The 20024-nt window shown below is 36.2% G+C and overlaps 1 protein-coding gene across 2 annotated transcripts; it reads right to left on the bottom strand.

Annotated features, from left to right (window-relative positions):
- Window positions 1-436: 436 nt before the first annotated feature.
- eva1ab (eva-1 homolog A, regulator of programmed cell death b) lies at window positions 437-17317 on the bottom strand. 2 transcript variants are annotated; one of them, XM_084096227.1, is made up of 4 exons: window positions 16927-17317; window positions 7142-7192; window positions 3603-3733; window positions 437-2241 (listed from the first exon to the last, which is right to left on the bottom strand). In XM_084096227.1, exons 3-4 carry the CDS (start codon window positions 3691-3693, stop codon window positions 1871-1873), a joined length of 462 nt encoding a protein of 153 aa, XP_083952353.1. In that variant the 5' UTR covers window positions 3694-3733; window positions 7142-7192; window positions 16927-17317; the 3' UTR covers window positions 437-1870. The 2 variants fall into 2 exon arrangements, with proteins under 2 accessions (XP_083952353.1, XP_083952354.1); XM_084096228.1 differs by lacking the exon at window positions 16927-17317 and having other exon boundaries at window positions 7142-7281.
- Window positions 17318-20024: the final 2707 nt, after the last annotated feature.

The raw sequence follows: 20024 nt of genomic DNA, 5'->3' as shown, positions 1-20024 counted from the left end.
AAAACAATGTTCTTCCGCAAAATGTCTGAAGTTATTTTAACCGCTAGAGGGCCAAAAGTTAGGTAGTGTAGGCCTACCTTTTAAAACGACTACAAATTTGCCTTTTGCTTTTCAGAACTTCCTATCATGTTTTCATTTGTACTGATATAAATTATGATCTTGTACCATTAAATGCTACTTCATAGATTTCCATATTGTTTCTTTGTTTATCTAAACAGTTAATATTATAAAAGGTTATTTAGGTACCTACTCTTTATTCGTTCTTTTTGTCTGTCTACTCATTTACTTGGCCTAATATTGGAATAAAAATTTTTCAAATGTATATGGATTCTGTCATAACACCTGTTCTCATCAGACAACAGAGGGCACTAATACAGTAAAAGTTTGTGCAAAGAGACATTCAGAGTGTGGTTACAGAAGTATTGGCATGAACAAATCGCTTTAAAAGCTTCGTTTTTTTATTTTATGGAAAGATGTACTGACTGGATCCACAGACAAACTTTTGGCACATTACTCCCCCTCAAACACATTAAAAACAACCATGTAAAAAAAAAGACAACCAGATGCAAATATATATATTTCTATGAAATGAAAATATTTTTGAAACACTTATACTAAATCGGTGTGGAATGAGACGGTGGAAGCATGTGAGCCTCTTTGTTACATTATTAAAATGCTGCATGTGTTGAACACCAAAGGGTGAAATAAGGACAGGGACATATTTGAGGACATATCTGACCTTTCTGGACCATGTTGGATTGCTCAACTGTGCTCATGCATGGATGGATTTGAACTATAGCACCATGTTGAAAATTCATACTATCCTGATTCCTGTGAAAAATATAGTACAAATAGAGGTGATTGTCTTCCATGCATAATTAATACTTGAAAAAGCCCTACACTGTAAAAATGAAGAGATTATGTTAGATGTCTGTAAATCCTCCACCTTAATATCTTTTTACTTTTACAGCAAATTTTTCGAAAATGAAGGCACAGACTATCATTTTGTTTTGTCAGTTTACAAAATATCTCACAAATGAGAAGAAATCCTTCACAGAGGTCATGAAAACCCTGAGCTCCAAAACAAAGCGTTTGTATAATAAAAGTGTTTGTAACAGAAAGTCATTTTGCTTAAATAAAAAAATAATATTACAGGCAACTAAAGGTTAAGATCTTAATAAAATTAGGTGTCTGAATTGTCCAATATTCATGTGACTAAAACTAATTTCAGACAAAATTCATTCCAATTAAAAACACAATATTTCAAGGCAAGCATAGTCAAAGCTCAAGCATATTATTTTTCCTCCACCTGTTTTATATCTCATGGTGAATTCTTCATTAAAACAAGTTTTCATTAAAGGTGCACTCAGTAATTTCCCTCATTATGAAATGAATCTTTCAGCAGCTGTCTTAATTACTTGATTAACCTTTTTGTTTCTCAATGCATGCTGCTTGGATTTATTGTATTTGTGTTTAAATAATTATAATGCCTGTTTGTTATTTGAAGAGTTTTAAAATAATATCACCAGATCATTATTTGAATACTTCAAACCATAAATGGGTAATTACCAATTTCTCCAAGTGGTGGACATTTCTACATTGTCATCAGTAACTAAAAGCATTACTTTTTCATCCACGCCACTAGGCGTCAGTATAAGTGTCAGTATCATATGGTCAGTATATCAGCGCAACATAAACAAAAAATATACTGAGTGCACCTTTAAATACACGAGTGCCAGTGCCACCAGAAGAGATGTTCCTAGACGTCTAGTAAATGTTGGCGACGCTCATGTCTCAGTCCCTTACTGTATCCCACAAAAAGTGTAATAGCTATTATACAGTTCAATATTTCCTCAAACCTACAACGACTTCAATAGTAGCGGTTCAGGCTGCGTGTGCCCGGCATGTCCGGCTGTCCGTTCATCCAAATCTCCCGTATAATCCGCTCGCGTTCTTCCAATCGCTGCGCGCGCTCCAGCTCTTCGGCGGAGGTAAACACGTTACCGAGCGTCCGTTCAAAGCGTCGGTGGCGGCGTGCTGACAGGTCGGAGGCATTGTCCCAGTCTGAATCGCTGTCGCTCGTGTCACTTGTGCTCTCCGCAGTCTTTCCTGTTTTCCTGGGCGCTTGCTGTCTTTTGCAGTCGGTTCGACAGGAGATCTGCACCACTAACGCGATGAGAGTAAGAACCAGTCCCAAACACACTCCACACACAAAATACAGTGCCGCCCGTTCCGGGTGATCTGCAGAAAAGTTCAGAAGGTTAGAAACGTTTGCATTCGTTTGGTGTAACGGATTGTGTCCGGATAAATTAAAGTAAAAAAAAAAAAAAAAAATCTTACAATTTTTTAAAACATGAAGTAAAAAATGTCCGTGTGTTTCATTTGTTTTACCCCCCATATGCATTGGAAAGCATTTCAACTAATAAATGGAGAACTTTTTATGCATTTTGGCCGTTCATTTACACGACAACAGTGTTTTGGGGGCCTGAGAACACACTTTTGCGTGTCTTTAAAAAGGCGGTTGCTAACAAGTGGCTAAATGGGACTACAGACAGAACGTCATCACACCAAACAGGTAAACTCAGTCCACTTTTACAGCCTCATTATGATTATAATCGCGCTCTTATAAACTATATTCTAACTCAAAGTTTCTGGGAAAATGTTTTTAGATAAAAACTGAAAGAGTTGTTGGAAGGTGACGTTGAAGTCATGGGACTGTGGTGTAGTTCGTTTATAGCCTACTCTACCGACTGCAGTTAGGCTTCAAAATTCATAAAAGTTGTGTTCATCTGTGATAATTATCTTGATGGACAAAACGTGCAAGTATCATAAACTTTTGTTGATCACAGACCTTGTTTTTAGCAATAATCCAAAAGCCTATGGGAAAATCCTATTGTGATGCTAACTTCTGGTTGGCCTACAAAGTGACGTCATACCTGCACCACTCTATTACGTGTGCAGTCTATAGGCGTGTAGTGTTTCTTCACAAAGTGACATCAACTACTGGCCTGGCTGCACAATACAGCGGTTTTAGATTATTTAACACCATTACTCACTGTTTGGAAACATTATGCAGTAATTAAACTTTTTTTTTAATATTTTTTAACAGTTGAACTTTAAATTTAATTGAAAAACAATTTAAAATGGGTGAAAAATGAAATAAAATAGACAATAAACAATATAATACATACAATTTGAATAATAAATGAAAAGAAATTAGATTTAAATACTTAAGAACTATAAATTGTTTTATTGCACTTCCTTAGTCCTTGATCTAGCTTATTTTGGTATAATTAATTTTTATATATAGAATGAATTATTAGCAGTTTTCATTGAAAAGTACTAAACTAAAAGTATTTTTGGCATATAAAGTATATAAAAATCCATTTAGGGAGGGAAAAGGGTGTATGTATAACAAGACAAAAGCTGGAGTTTCATTTCAAAAATTGCAGAATTGCAATTATGCACATGATTATCTTGTGTTCACAATCGTTAGAAACCAAAATTGTAATTGAAAATAGAATAAAAATGAATCGGCCAGTTTTTGTACAGGGTATAGTGGGGATGTGAGGGTAGTAATAGTGTACCATACTTGTTTTTACCTGCTATGAAGGAGTAAGCAGCCAGTGCATTGCTCACTAAAGCCATCTCCTCGGTAGTGGCTTGCCTTTCATTGAGGAAAGCTGTAACCATTTCATACACGAACACTCTATGGATCAGTTATTTTGTGGTACTGAAAGAGAGAAAAAGAGAGGGAGATACCGCAAGTTAAAACCAGTCTGAACCCACCTTCATTTTTTAAAATCCCTATAAAGGGAAGCACTGAACCATAGCTTATAATGATGTTGTTTTAAAGAGTGTAATTATATTGGGATTTCTCCCTACATTTAGGCTGTACCATAACCTCATGTGCTGAGAAAACTATTTTTACAGACAGGCTGGAAATTTCCGAACACCAGAATCATGCTATATTACTGTGCAACCACAGACATTGTAACAACCTAAAATTTAATTTCTCCTCATCAAACTGTCACACAAGATCAGACAAAAAAGACATTCTGATCCAACATATGCATTATTGTTCACTGACAAGGTGATTGATGACTGCGTTTGAGACGATCATAATAGAAATTATAACCTTTCACAAAGAAAGATTTATTTATAGTATGCCATCCTACCCCTGACGTTCTCTCATTCTCTCTCGTAAAACCATTTCTAGGCATCTGGGAAAATTTACCCGTAAATTGCCAGGACATATTGACTGTTTTTTGTCTTTCATCCCAAAAAGAAGAAATCAAATGTAATGAAACAAAGGTGGTTGAACACAAACAACAGTATGAGTCAGTATGGCAGGATGGTTGGACAGAAAGCTTGGGTTAGTAAATGTTTTTCAGTATAGTCTGGGGCTGGGCTGAAGGTAGACGGCACTCAGAGCCAGTCATTCACGTGGGTGTAATGGAATGTAGAGTCTCGGTCTGTCTCACTTAGAGGAAGACAGGCTGCTCTTTCAGACTGTTGACACTTTACACAGATATAGGTGCACGTTGGTGCTTTTGGTGTTATCCTAAAAATTGTGATTTTTGCCCTGTCCCACCTCAGAGTTCTTGACCTTCTTGACTGCATCCATATTAAACCAAGGCCCTTTCACACCAAGGACGATAACCATAACGATAAAGATATCGTTCTAAAAAATCGTTCTAAATATAAAAGAATAGCAGAGTCCACACCCCAACTATAATGATAACGGCACAGAGAAACTATATTATTCGAATCACTTTCAGAGCGATCATTTTTTCCAGCTGACGAACGATAGAATCATTGACAGCCAATCAGAATCCATCCTGCTTTATAGAGCTCGAGCATTTAAAGCGGCAGACGACAAAACTGCAGCGCATGCTTAGAATAAACAGAACTATATTGTGCATTGGTTGTGGACACTAATATAGTTATCTTTATACTTGTTCTTGGTGTGAACAGGCATTTACATGACAACAGTGTCATCATTTTTACTTAATATGGTGATATTCAAAAGATTTCTAGCCTCTCTATTCACCAAGGCTTTATTTATTTGATCAAAAATACAGTAAAAACAGAAATATGATTAAATGTTATCACAATTTAAAATAACTGTTTTCTATTTTAATTTATCTTAAAATTGAATAATTCCATTGATAGCAAAACTGAATTTTCAGCTTCATTATTCCAGTCTTAAGTGTCACATGATTCTTCAGAAATGTATTCGTACAATATAAAAACAATGTATGAAACAATTAAAGGCACAATATGTAACTTTTTTGCTTTAAAAATAGCAAAAATCACTATATCTATGTTATATATTTTTTTTAGTTGTGTACTTACATTATCCCGACTGTTTCCAACAACTTTCAAACCAGGAGAAATTTTAATTTAATTCGAAGACACGGGACGTTTCTTTATTTCCGTTTTGTCGCAGTCAATGGCGTCATATCCACGTTGTCCCTGGTTTCCGCTCGTGCTGCCATGGTAACCAGAGTTATGAACCAGAGCCCTCTGATAGTAACCAAGACGACAGACGTGGACCACTGTAGTTCGCAATATCTATCTGCACGCTGTTGTTGTTTCGTTCAAACATTATGGACCATGGCAAGCAGACTTTGGATAAAAAAGGAGAACTAAAACGAGAATCAATATCAGCGCGGTGTTTTCGAGATGCCTAGAGCTCCCATAGACAGTATATAAACGAGAGCTCCACGTCCGAGACTTCGACCGCTCCTACATGTACTTTATTAAACAGGTGAGCACATTTACATAAAACGAATCAATGTTATATAGTTCAACAATGATAAAATGTCAGAATATGATCTGTATGTTATTCTAATGTTGATCTAGCTTACTGCTAGTCTCATACAGACAGACTAACACATACATTTCAACACATTCAAATGCAGTTTAGTGTGCTAGTGTAATGTTAGACCAAGTGAAACAGCGCTGCGTTACCTCACAAGTTTAATTTGTCTAATAAACTGACCTGTGAGTAGTAATTCTGCGTGTAGTTCGGTAGAATGAAATGTCCATATTCCTTTTATATCCGTGGGACTCGCGTCGCGTTTGGAGCTGATAGCTGTCTCTTAGCAATCCCGAACTGCTTCATATCACAGTCATGACAAAAGCATCGATGTATTCAGTCATCCATAAACATTATTAGATCGGTCGGCTTGACGTTGACGACAAGATCCATAATTCTTAGCAAATGTTGCGTCATCTAACTACGCCTTTGTTATTGTAAAAAGGTTAGCGACCCCTAGTGGAGAAAAAATCCCATACTGTACGTTTAACATACTTCTTTAATATATAGAAAGTGCAGAAGAACAGCATTTTTTTTTTTTTCAAATTTAAATCTCTAACATCATAAATGTCTTCACTGTCACTTTTAATCAATTGAATGCGCCTTTCTGAATAAAAGTATTAATTTATTTCAAAACAAAAATCTTGATTCTGAACTTTTAAATGGTGTAGTCTACATATTTAAATTTTCTAAATTTGTTAAAAATGTATTGCTAGAAAATTACAAAAACAAAAAAAAGAGTTTTTAGACAGAAAATTCTGAATTCAGTAATATTGTCTTAGTAAAATAAAATACAATTAATACACAATAAAACAGCTTGTATAAAAGTCAGTTTACCTTCTTGGGAATCTAATTTTTAACTGCATGTTTTTAAAGCCCTAATTGGTACCATTTACATGGAAAGTACTTGTTAAAAATACCCAGCACTGCTAAGCAAATGTAACTGTTGAGTCTTTCAGTCTGTGCAGTCTGATGAGGCTCTTCATTCACCCTCATTACTATCTTATAATTATGAATATCTCCCAGGCTCTGCACCATAATTTGGATGTTTAAACAGTATTTTCAGGTGTAAATAGTCAAACGCTATGTGAAGCCTCCATGCAAGACAATCACATAACCTTTTGCAAAGTGCTACTGTCTGTGATGCTTGTACTTTTGCAAAAATTACAGCAACACAAATTAATTACTGTTATTAATACTCAGATGCTCAAGTCTTACTTGATCTGCTGATGTTATTGTTTTGCAGCGACATGTTTGTGGTTCTTTTTACCTGTTTAACACAGGATAGCATGAGAAGTTTAATATGCAGAGTCTTACCTGGAGTGTGTCGATACATAGTGGTCCATCTATGCGAACTTTAAGGTCACACTGCAAAGAACAGAGAACAAAAGAAAGCAAGACACAATGAGAAAGAAACTTCAGCATCCTCCCTTTGGCTCTTCAAAACTGATGGACAAAGCAAAAGAAAAAAAATGTAAGGCTACTGTATGAGTCACAGTGATCTATGTAACAGAGCAGCCCCCTCAGTGCTATGATAAGACCTTCAGTGGAAAAACGCTCTTTTCCCAAACTTAGAGTTCATACATCACATAGTATCACTATGAGTCCTTTTCCTGTACACACACTCCTCCATTCAACCGCAGTGATTAGTCAGGGTCCAAAACCCTCCCTAACTAGACACAAAAAAAAAAGCGTGTTGAAGTTGTACAAAGTTCGCATGGGACAGGCCAATTATCTTACTATTTGAAAGCCACAATGAGTAAAACCAAAAATTCAGCTTACTGAATTATGACATGATTTTTTAAGAATGAAACTTGGTCACAATGCGAATATCAGGATTTGGTGTGAGAGCAATATATAGAGAGATGACATACAGTAGGTAGTAAATGACTAGTCAGTGATCATACCTTTCTAATTTTGCATGTAACAGAGTAAACAAATATTATCTGTTTAGTGTTTTCATATCTGTACTTTGGAAAACAGTAAATTGTTGTTCTTGTGGTATATAATGTTTTTGGAAAACTTCACTTGACTTTTCCCATGCAGGACAAGTCCTTCTTTCCCACAGAAATCTCATGGGTTTTAACCGGTCATCATATTAAAATAGATCTAAATTGCTTAGCTTCTTCCAATGTCAATACAAGGTTAAAAGAGGCCAGTAATTTAATCTTAAAGCTTGAAAAGGATGATTACATCAGCTTATTTAAATGAATTGAATAGTGAAAATTTTTTCAAATAATGAGAGATCACAGAAAAGCAATTTAATCCCATCATTCATCAAGGCAAAATACACAAACTACACATTGTCAAAAGTATTAAATTTGTTATTATTATAAATAATAATAAATATTATTAAACTAGTTCACCCAAAAATGGAAATTTTGTCATTAATTACTCGCCCTCATGTCGTTCCAAACCCGTAAGACTTTCGTTCACCTTCGGGAACACAAATGAAGATCTTTTTAATAAAATCTGAGCGATTTCTGTCCCTCCATTGACAGCTACGCAATTGACACTTTGAAGCTTCAAAAAGTTCCCTAAAGAGATTGTAAAACTAATCCATATGAATTGAGTGCTTAAGGATTAATATTACGATCTCTTGTCTCATCAAAGTGGTAGTTGCGTAGCTGTCAATGGAGAGTAGAAGTGGCTCAGATTTTATTAAAAATATCTTCATTTTTGTTCCGAAGATGAACGAAAGTTTTACGGGTTTGGAACGACACGAGGTGAGTAATTAATGACAGAATTCTAATGAATAATTAATAAGTTATGACTGAAATCGTTTATAGCCTATCCTGCAGACAGGTTTGGTTTAAATATGTTCAGATTCAAAGAAAACAAAAACATTTATATGACGTCCTTCAAAATTCAAAACTCTGATGTAAAGTGTTTTTTTTTAGTTTAAGTTAAGCACAGCATATACTAGACAAAATAATGTGAGATGTAATTCTATCAGGCTATAATAACAATTAAATGCATTAGCCTACAAAGGCAAAATACAGAAACTACACATTGTCAAATGTGTTGTTGTAAATACATTCACGAGAACACCGATTTGTCATAAGGCCCATAACATTCTTGAATGAATTATGCTTACTATGTTCCCTGGAATTGTCTATTACAAATATTTTGAGAGAGTTTTCAGCGTTGTCCTCTAAATGGAACCACTGTTATGCACCGCAATCAAGAGAGGAAAGCGGCAGCTCATTTTTGGCAGGACTTTATTGAAGCCAGAAGCCTGTAGTATTTGAAGGCCCGGACCAACGGAGCCTGGCTTTAATCAGACACCGAGCCAAACTAAGCCCAAACCTGAGCTTCAAAGCTGGCACAAGCCAATACCCTTTCATTTGACTTCACGAATAGAAGTACAGCAAACGAGCAACTCTAAAATGATGTTGTTCCTCATTGAATAAGTTAAGCAGCATGGCTGTTCTCCCGTTTTAAATAACAAACTTATATAATGTTTCCAGGATCTAACAATTTTAACAGGAATTCAAGCACCTGTTTCTCAACTATAACATGATATTTAAGTTGAGACAATAATGGGTGGACATCTGCTGTCATTAGTATTCACAGCCAGGGTTAAAATGAGTCAATGTCAACTAGACCTCCCACAAGCATCCCAACCAGCCTGCATTGTTGACCAAGAAGGTCACTTTTAGCTGGTCAGGCATTTTTCTGTGCCATCTATGTAAGTTCCTCAAGAACAAACAAACAGGTGGAATGGTAAACAGGTGCTTTTTTTTTAGTTAAGACTATAGGGACAGTTCACCCAAAAAAGAAAAATCTGTCAACATTTATTCACCTTCATGTCATTGGAAATCTGAATGTTTTCCTCGGAAGAAGATATTTTGTAGAATGTTTCCTATGTTTTTGTCCAGACAATGAAAGTCAGTAGGTCCGAAACAACATTGGACCCCATTGACTTCCACTGAACAAAAAAACATTTTGCAGCTTACTATAAGAACATTGATTGTTTACAAAATCTGCTTAGCCCTATGATAAATGTTGACTGCTAAAAGGGATGAACTGCCTCCCTTCTCCTACGAACATTTCTTCCAAGCATCAAAATAAACAAGAACGGGCCACATTTTGCGGGGGTGAAACAACATTACGTAAACTTTTTCGTCAGAGGATTGGGATACAAGCACAAAACCATTTAAGTCATTAAATATCAGAGGGAGCCTGATACTGCAAGTGGCCTTATGAAAATATGTCTTTTCACAGGGGTCTGTTTATCGTGAACTCATGAGATTCAGAAGAGAAACGAAAGAGCAGAGGGAATGATTCAGACTTCATCACTGTTTTCATAAGAGAGAGAGAGATTATACTAGACATCACAGAAAAAGATTCATTGGGGAGTTTCAGATTTCTATTTTTAGAAGAAATGTTTAAAAATAGAGGACTGCACGCAGTTTTCCAGCAGCTGTCTCTGATCAGAAGGAATGGCAAAATGGAAGTCTGGTCAAAGAACATTAAGAGAAAGATGAGGAAGGTGCATGACAATACAGAATATAAGACGGAGAGAGTGTAAAACAATGGAATCCCTCAACTAGTCATGTCTTTGCTATATAATCAAACCCCTCAAATATAAACAGATTTAAATGAGCGTTTGAGCATTTGATCAGACGCAAAGCAAACTGAATTCCCTCTACTTATGACTGTTTTATTTTTGTATCATGCAATTTACATCCCATCCAGAGTTGGTTGTAACCACAAACCACTCCATCTCCTCACACCTCATAAAGGAAGATTAGGAGAGACGGCATAATGAATGCTCAAGATGTCTATGTCTGATCACATAATCCCACATACACATTTGACTTTTTCTAATAATCCATTTTAGTTAATTCAACATGAGCCTGCATGGTTTATAGACATACTGAATGCACATTTACAGGAACACTTTCATTAACAAAGATCAGAATGAGAAGCTTTTAACATATATACTGTGAGATGGATGGATGGATGGATTGATGGATTGATGGATTGATTGATTGATTGATTGATTGATTGCACGGGAGATACTAGATTATTGAACAATGAATTTTTCATTAATATTTTTGGCATAATATTTTTATTTATTTAAATTGTACATTTATAAATTAATTCCCTGTGATATTTTATGGTTTATGGGAGGGACATTGTCATTCAAGCATGAATTAGGGGGAGTGGATATACCTGTGAGTGCAAGATGAGTCATCAGTATTTTTTTGTCCATTTTAGAAGAGAAAGACAGTACATTTTAAATGTGTATACAAAAGCATTTGTCAACTTTCAGGACACTAACATCCAAAGTAAAAACCCAAAGACCACAAATACTAAACACCAGTTACGATTTCACAGGATCTAACAGATATTATCTTGCATCACTGAGTATTTCATGTTAGAGCCTGAGATCCTAAATACAGCCATGATTTATTTGACTCTCATTTGCCTGCACCACACCGCTTCACCCTCATTATAATCACAAAACATGACTTTGGGCAGATTCATTTGCCAACCTTAATGCTACACTTCCTCTCTGCCTTGTGTTTTTTTTTTTTTCTTCCTTTTTTCTTTCTCCCCTGCTTTTTTCTTCTCTAATATTAGGTTTCAGAATGCAGGGCCAGTCTCGGCTCTCTCCAGCTCAGTGAGAGTTAGCTCAGTGAAGCAGAACAGTGGAGCTGGAGGACTTAAATGTACTTAACCCCACACAGATGGGGAAACTAAAGCTTTTCCATACCTCAGCTGCCTCAAGACGAGAGACTACTATTATTTAACGTCACTATAGCCATTTTTTTATTTTTCAGAAATGTTTTTATAATACCACATTTAACCATTTATTGTCACGATGAGAGATTTACTTGGATGAAAAACAAAGGGCTGTTGAAGGATGTTGCCCTTTTGTACTGATTTAGCACCAGTTTCTTTGACCCTTAACCACCATGAGAGAAAAGAGGCTTGGATGCTTACGAAAACCATGTTTAACATGCTGCTGGTTTTTGCTGTAACGGCAAGGAAAACATGATGAGTTTATTTAGGTCTGGCTTCTTGGAAACAGAACGAAGCTTTCAACTAAAGAATGTTCTAGTAGAATCACCTTTTTTGAGCGCCTTGGTGGAGAACTATGTTCAAACGGATGCCCCAAGGGATGTCAATGTTAGTGTTCTGTGTTTGTACGGCTCGTGTGCATTAAAAATAAAGATGCCAAAAGAGGATTTTCATAGCGATTCCAAGAACCATTTTGCGTTCTCAGAAGAACCATTCTGTTAGCGGTTCTTAAAATAACCTTTTTTTCTTATTGTGAAGAACATTTTAATAATCTTAAGAACCTTTTGTGCAATGGAAATGTTCCATGGATGTTAAACTTTCTTCATGGAACCATCAATGCCAATAAGGAACCTTTATTTTTAAGAGTGTAACTGGCTGGCATAGCATTCCCATTTGAATCCTATTCTCCATTGAACATTTCTTTAAATTTGGGGTCATGGGTAATTATCCTTGGAATGTACAACTCAGGCAGAAACGTATATCCAGAGGCTCTTGAGCCATATTGTACTTTTTAAAAACAGTGATGCTTGCCTTAAAAAAAAAAGATTAATACTACACTGAAGTATTAATGGAAACCTTGTAAAATTCATGCCATTCCACTGTCCTTCACAAAGGTCCTGTCTCTCAGAACACAGACCTAGCTTTACCACGTAAGCAAGCCGGAGGCCAGATTATGCTCTTACTGACAGATCACACTAACACACATGGAAGCGCACGCACACACATTCAGAGCAGACCCCACAGGATAAACAAACAAGCATTCAGCCAGGCCTTTCGTAACGCACATGGTACACAGTATCATCTTTGATCGGGTACCTGAGAGGCCCATTTGACTATTCTGAAGAACACTTAATCGTTTATTTCTTCTTACAAAGCATCATACACTTCACATTTTAGTTGCTTCCAAAAAATATTGATTAACCTTTAAGACCCAACAAATCAAAACAGCTGGTTGAAGTCACTTGCTACACTGGGTGTAAAATAATCTCAACAAAAAAAAGGAAGCCATTGTGTAATGGCAATGGTTACATGCCTGCAACAGCTGAAACGTTGCCTTCTCAGTTGATCTGCTTGAGGCCACGCACACCTGGCTCAGAATTAAACAGTTAGCAACTCCATAATTAGAGGCCAAAGAGTAAGACATTAACTGATCTGCAGTATAATAGTTTATTTGAGAAAGAAAGAGACCGTCTGTGTGGACAGATGCTAATTATTACCATATTTATGCAAGATCAAGCTTCTAATGCAGATTAGAATTTATGGATGCCACAGAACTGTTAAAAGTATTTTGGGCTTATTATGCTGAACTTGTTCACCACACAAGCTCATGAAAGGCATATAAAGGTTTAGTTAATCCAAAAATTCTTTCATTTACTCACACTTATGTTGTTCCAAACCTGTAAACATTTCTTTCTTCCATGGAACATAGAACTATCAAATGGCTTCAGAGGACTTGTAATATATTTGCATATAAGCACCACGTCATGTTGTATTGTGTTAAAAACTGTCTGATGTCCACACTAGATGCATCACTTTATCATGCATTGAGTAGCTAACAGTAAATGGATGCTCCATTATATTTGTGAGGTACTCCCTGTGTTTGTGCCAATTCTGGCAACAGGACAAATGGATTTGGAATGTTTGCTGTAATGCATCCAGTGTTGTTGTTTTGTGGTGTACTAGTTATAGTCCCTTTGTGTCCTTTTTGAGATGCAGGGCAGTGGAATAAGTGTTTTTTTTTAAAGGAACCTCTTTTAAAGGGATAGTTCATCCAAAAATGAAAATTACCCCATGATTTATTCACCATCAAGCCATTCTATCTGTACATGACTTTCTTCTTTCAGACTAATACAATCAGAGTTATATTTAAAAAAGTTCCTGGCTCTTCCAAGATTTATAATGGCAGTGAATGGAGTATGAGATTTTGAAGCCCCAAAAAAGTGCATCCATCCACCATAAACGTACTCCACACGGCTACGGGGGGTTAATAAAGGCCTTCTGAAGCGAAGCGATGCTTTTGTGTAAGAAAAATATCCATATTTAACACTTCCGACAGACGGCCTTTATTAACCCCCCGGAGCAGTGTGGATTACTTGGATTGTATCAAAATCTCATCCTCCATTCACTGCCATTATAAAGCTTGGAAGAGCCAGGACATTTTTTGATATATCTCAGATTGTGTTCATCTAAAATATGAAAGTCATATACACCTGATGGCTTAAAGACATGGGGTAATTTTCATTTTTTGGGTGAACTATCCCATTAACATGACTCTACATTCGAAGTATGACATGAGATGCGCAACTGCATCCATCTAGAGTGTTTTGCATTAAAAAACAATGGAAAAGCAGTGCAGTAGAATGCAACAACTTGTTTTTGAGTTTAAAAAGATGTAGGGCAGTGGAATTGAAAAAACTGCGAGGTTCTAAAAAAGTTAATGTTTACACTATGCAAAAACTAATGCAAAACGTGTTCTGTGTGAATGGCCCCTTATTACCATGTAGAGTATGACTTTAAATTTGAAAATGGTAAATATTGCAGTTTTGTGGCAGGCTTGCTTTAAAATGACATAACCCTAAAACAGACAACACAACAGCCCATTGTTTTTAGTTTGTTTCCTTGCATTTTTCTTTTTAACCATAGCCACTTGTTCTCTTTTTAATTGCTTAACTGCACCCCATTGGCAGTGCTGATATATGCTGAATCATGAAAGCATGTGATAGGCTGGCCGTAATGCTGCACAAAACACATATCTCATACAAAACATAGGCAAATCCCAGAGTATAATGGCACAGGGGCTCATAAAATACCACATGCTCCCTGCCAGGGTCCTGTGTATTTTTGAGCTTGATTCATACTGACAGAAGGCTTTTTTCCACTTTGTGGAATTACATTATAACAGTGAATTGTGACTTCTACCAGCCAAACCAACTGGGAAAATATTAAATTAAGTTTGGAGAACAACTGGAGAGAAAAAAATTAAAAAACGTGAGGGAGCATAATGAAAAACAGCAGGGTCATTAAAAGATTTCAGGAAATATGTAAATACATGTGCTGATGATAAAATGTTATTCATTGTGACACTACTTTTCAAGTGAGAATGTTATATTTCTTTTATAGTAATTTTATGGTGCTTTTTGTCCTTTATGGATCTTGAGAGACACAAGTTATTGTATGCTTCCAATGAATGGAAAAAAGCAACGAGAACATTCTTCTAAATATCTGCTTTTTGTGTTGTGTGTCCACAGGAGAAAGAAAACTCATACAGGTTTGAAACAACATGGCCATTCAGTTTGAAGTCTCTGGCCACTACACTTACTTCAACTAAGACCTGTTTGAATCCTGTGTGTTCAGCCTGTCTCACTGAACAATGCCGCCCTGTGTGTGTTCAGGGCCATCGGCCCCACCGTTACTGCTCTAGGAGCGGGAACCGGGACAGGAGCTGACACAAAGCAGCTGTCGAAGACCACTAGAGTTGCAGGAAGTCCTGCCAACATCTGGTCCTTCTATTAGAGACCTTCGAGAACCAGAACAGGCGACAGCAGGCTCTAAAAGTGAGACAGACTCTAAAGGTGAGGGAAAGTATTGTTTCTAGTCATGAGGTCTATGGCCACAAGGATATCACACTCATTGGCTAGGTAGCTATTAGCTAATAGTTCAATTATGGTCTAGACATTGAGGTCTTTGTGTATTTGAGGGTGGACGTATAAAATAAGATGTATGACTAAAGGACACTTCCTCCTCACTTAGAAAAACACAGAGAAACTCCTGTTAATGATGCCATTAGATAAGAATATAATGCTAAGAAACCTGAAATTGTGCGTGCACTACCAAGTAACAAAAAGTGTTAACACTTTACAGTTGGGTTCAGTATGTTAAGTTTAGTTACTGCATTAGCTAACATGAAATTGCAATACCTTTACAGCATTTAATCTAGCTTAATGTTAATTTTTACATATACTAATAAATTCTTAACATTTGAAGTTGTGTAAATCAACATTGGTTGATATATTATGAGCAATCATGAATTACAATGAACAATATTTTATTTGTATATTAACCTGGATTAATAAGTGATGTAAATTTTTTTTTTTATTGTTAATGCATGATACCCAATGCATTAACTAATGGTAACAAACCAAACCTTATTGTTAATCTTAAACTTGCTTTAATTGTGTCAAACAGCCATAATCAACATTTAGGTTTTGTTTCTGGGCTCAGCGGGTGTCTGGTTGTGCTTGAGGGATGATATTGACCCTGTTTGGCCCTCCTGAGCAGAGAAAATACATCAATCTAATGTGAAGTGTTAAAGGAAATCCTGCGAGGGTGCTGTTGTTCAAACAGAGTCCAGAACCCCTGCGAGTCATTCAACAGCTTTTATTTAACACAGAGAGCAAAGGTGTTCCCTTTTTTTTTTTTGGAAGGTGTGGATAAACTAGTTGCATAGTATAGTCATAGTCATTTCAATTGCAATGACGCGTCATGTTATTACGTCTTCCTTAAAGTGAGCTCTGAACCACATTATGCAAACCTTCATAATTCATAGCTTTAGCAGAGTATATTAATTCAGAAGATAAAAGGATATAGATCATACCTGTATATATGGCCTTAGACAGGGGAAATATGACCTCAGTTTATATATTCATGTTACAGTTATAGTCAATACCTAGTTGACATTTCACTTAAAACATTAAATAAAAACATTCAAGTAAAAAGGCAGTGAAACACCTATAAATAAGGCCATATTACATTATCTGATAATAAAAAATATATTATTGTTTACTTTAATTGTAAAACATTATAAAAAAGAATAGAAAATATTTTATATTTAATATCTTAAATATAATATTAATTGTAAAACTAAAAAATAATAATTGAATATATTAAATAAGTATATGTATTATTTTTTATTATTAAATCAAATTATTAAATACTTAAATTATTATTTATTCTTAATTATTTAACTATTTAATAAGCATTAAATAAGTGTGACATTTAATTTTGTTTAAACAGTAACTGCCAAACCCACAATTGCAACATGATCATCATATAGTTCCACTCAAACTCACCCATTGTATTCTGTCCATGCACACATCTCAGCTGAAGCCGTAAAAGACTGTTTCATTTGAGTATTCCAGTGTGCATAAGTGAGCTTTCTGTATAAATGAGAATCCATACAAGTCCAAAAGGTCTCAAAGAAGGGAGCAAAAAGTAGGAAGGTAAACTCTCCTGGAGAGTCTGTTTGCCTATTCAAAACAATTCAAAAACTTCACTGGTGGCAAAAGGTGGTCATAGCGCCGAGTGCAGATGCATACTAGAGCTGTGCTTCTCTTTATAACCCATGTCAGGAGGACGCTGTGCCCTAGAAGCTGGAATGTGACACGGAGAAGGCAGGAGGCAGAAATATTCACCACTGACAGACACAGACCAGTCAGAATGAAACTCTGGAGAGCAGTGAGTATGAAAGAAAGGGAAAGAGGGAGGTCTGGGAGACTGAGTGAGAAAGAGAGAGAGAGAGGGAGAGAGAGAGAGGGAGAGAGAGAGAGAGAGGGAAAGAGAGAGAGAGAGGGAGTCTGGAAAAGAAGGAGAAGGAGGGGGATGGTTGGACGACTAGTAGAGAACAGGACATGACATGGGAATTTCATTCAGCCTGTACTTGGAATTTGCCTGTTAACTTTTGCTGGGAATTCTGCTGCGAGGCTCTCTGGGGGGAAAAAAGCATTTTTGTACACATGTGTATGTGTGCACGTGTACAGGAGTGAAATTCATAAAAAATTCATGTTCTTTAAAATGCATGACCATCAAACAGCCTTGGAAAATACAGTGGTCAGAGAATATATTTGGTAACGTAAGTCACTTAATAATTTATAAATTTCTTTGCAATATATATGTAACAAAATTTAATACAAAGTGTACTTTATTTTAAAGACGGACAGCACACGCACACACTTTTAAAGCAAAACATTTCACAAAAACTGGTTTTAATAACAAACCAATAGATATACTTTTCAAAATTCGAAATATTCGGACATTTTCCGTTAGTCAGATGTTAGTGGATCATGTTCATAGGTAATGTGCTAAACTAAATGTGTAGTTACCTGTAGGACATCTGTGTGAAAAGGAACAGTTTTCAACATTGATAATAATAAGAAATGTTTCTTGATGTTAGTATGATTTCTGAAGGATCATGTGACACTGAAGGCTGGAGTAATGATGCTGAAAATTCAGCTTTGCCATCACAGGAATGAATGACATTTCAAAATATATCAAAATAGAAAACAGTTATTTTAAATTGTAACAATATTTCACAATATTACTGTTTCCATTTTTGATCAAATAAATGCAGCCTTGCTGAGCATAAGAAGGTGTAGCAGTAAAAGGTGAAGTTAGTTCTAGCATCATTTGTTTGAAGCTGCCACTTGAAATATTGTTATGGAATGCAATGAAATTCATACATTTTAAGTGCGGCTTTAATGCTTTTGGCTTGTATTTGACAAAAGATCCAAAAAACAACAATGAAAAAAAAAAAAACAGGTTTAATGCGTTTAACCTTAGTTTGTCCATATAAACAATGAGCATTCCCATGACCTTTGTGCACACTCATTAAGCTGAGTTTCTGTGGCTTTTATAGACCATAAAAGCCTTAGATAGTCTTTGACCTGCCCACCCAATGTGGCCATCTTCCTCTAATCTGATAGGAACCACTATAGTTGTCTGTCTGTGACTGAGACCTGAGCTTTTGATCGTTCAGCCTGATCTTCTAACAACTCCATCATCACCATCCATGAAATGATCAAAGTTAGTTAAATGTGACCGGAAGGAACTGTGGTTAAAAATCAAGCAAATGCTTTGAAATCACTAACGAACAGTGTTTTAATGTCTGAAATTTGATCTAAATCAATGAAAAGATAAGGAAGGGACTAAAAAGTGGGTTAGATTTGCTGCAGCTTACATTATTTTCATTCTAAACAATGAAGTGCCATATTAGTAGTTGCACAAATAGTCCATATTGCATGAGAGTGCATGATCAAAGAGTAGCCGAGCGTTGACATACCTCATGTAACCTTACTAGATAATGGCTGGTAATAAAAGCTGTTTGAGCAGAGACAGCCCGCGATAAACAAACAGCGGAAAACAATGAGCTCTGTACATTTGTTGTCTTGTCTGTCTTCTATTTTCAATTCTCAAATGGCTGAAAAACACTGTCACTAACCAGATAAACGTAATGGGGCTGTCATGATTAAGAAAACCTATTTTCCCAGGGAAGGTAATTAAGCATTTAATGGGCATGTTAATAGTTCACCAAAAGCACACGAGACCACATGAGCGAATACAAGCAGAGAGACAGAGCCATGCTCTGCCAGATGAGATCCACAGATTCTGAAGGCACATTATGTAGCAGATTGCAGAGCTACTGAAGTCCAAACTCACTCATGGAGATGATTAGATTAGCGTGATTGTTCAAAAGCTTTACGTAACGTCGGAGCATCTCTGGGGAAAAAAATAATGAGGAAATCTTTTCCTGGCCAGAGATTACATCTACAGCAAAAACCATATTGATGATGCACACAAAGTGAACAACAATACATTCAACTAAACTATTAAAAGGTACAACATTAAGGCCTGGTTTCACAGACAGGGCTTAGATTAAGCCAGGATTAGGCTTTAGTTCAAATAGGACATTTAATAGCTGTTATAAACGTGCTTTAGAAAAAGAAAAAAGAAAAAACATTACCGGGGTGCATCTTGAGACAAAACAATTATATTAAGATACGTCAGTGCAAGTTGCTTACAGTTGAAACAGCTCAAACATGCATTTTAGTCTGGGACTAGGTTTAAGATTTGTCTGTAAAACCAGGGGTATGACTTACCAGCTTTGCGATTCAAAATGTTACTGCTTTAATTTTGATAATCTGGATCCAGAACTTTTCAATGGATATAAGCATAAACCACATCCTTAACAACACCCCGTCCCTCATTTGTGTTCCTGTTGAACAGGCATAAGGGTCTGCTGAAACAGCACAATTCAGCATCAGCCTTTCAGCTGCCCCATGTGCTGGCCTTTACTGCCCTGCTGCCCAGAGTCAACACATTTCACACAGAGCCCCTGATGGGTCAGCACTGGAAAAATGACCGTATGAAACTATATCAAAAACACTGATACATT

This window comes from Abramis brama (assembly GCF_963993115.1).
Source record: "Abramis brama genome assembly, chromosome: 21".
In the NCBI taxonomy this organism is placed as follows: domain Eukaryota; kingdom Metazoa; phylum Chordata; class Actinopteri; order Cypriniformes; family Leuciscidae; genus Abramis; species Abramis brama.
The sequence above is the reverse complement of the archived record's forward strand: the minus strand, read 5'-3'. Positions and strand labels throughout refer to the sequence as shown.

Coding starts and splice junctions, on each gene's coding strand:
- eva1ab (XM_084096227.1), bottom strand. CDS start 3,693: ATGGTTACAGCTTTCCTCAATGAAAGGCAAGCCACTACCGAGGAGATG. Junction 2,242..3,602: donor TGCTTACTCCTTCATAGCAG/GTAAAAACAAGT, acceptor ACTTTTCTGCAG/ATCACCCGGAACGGGCGGCA.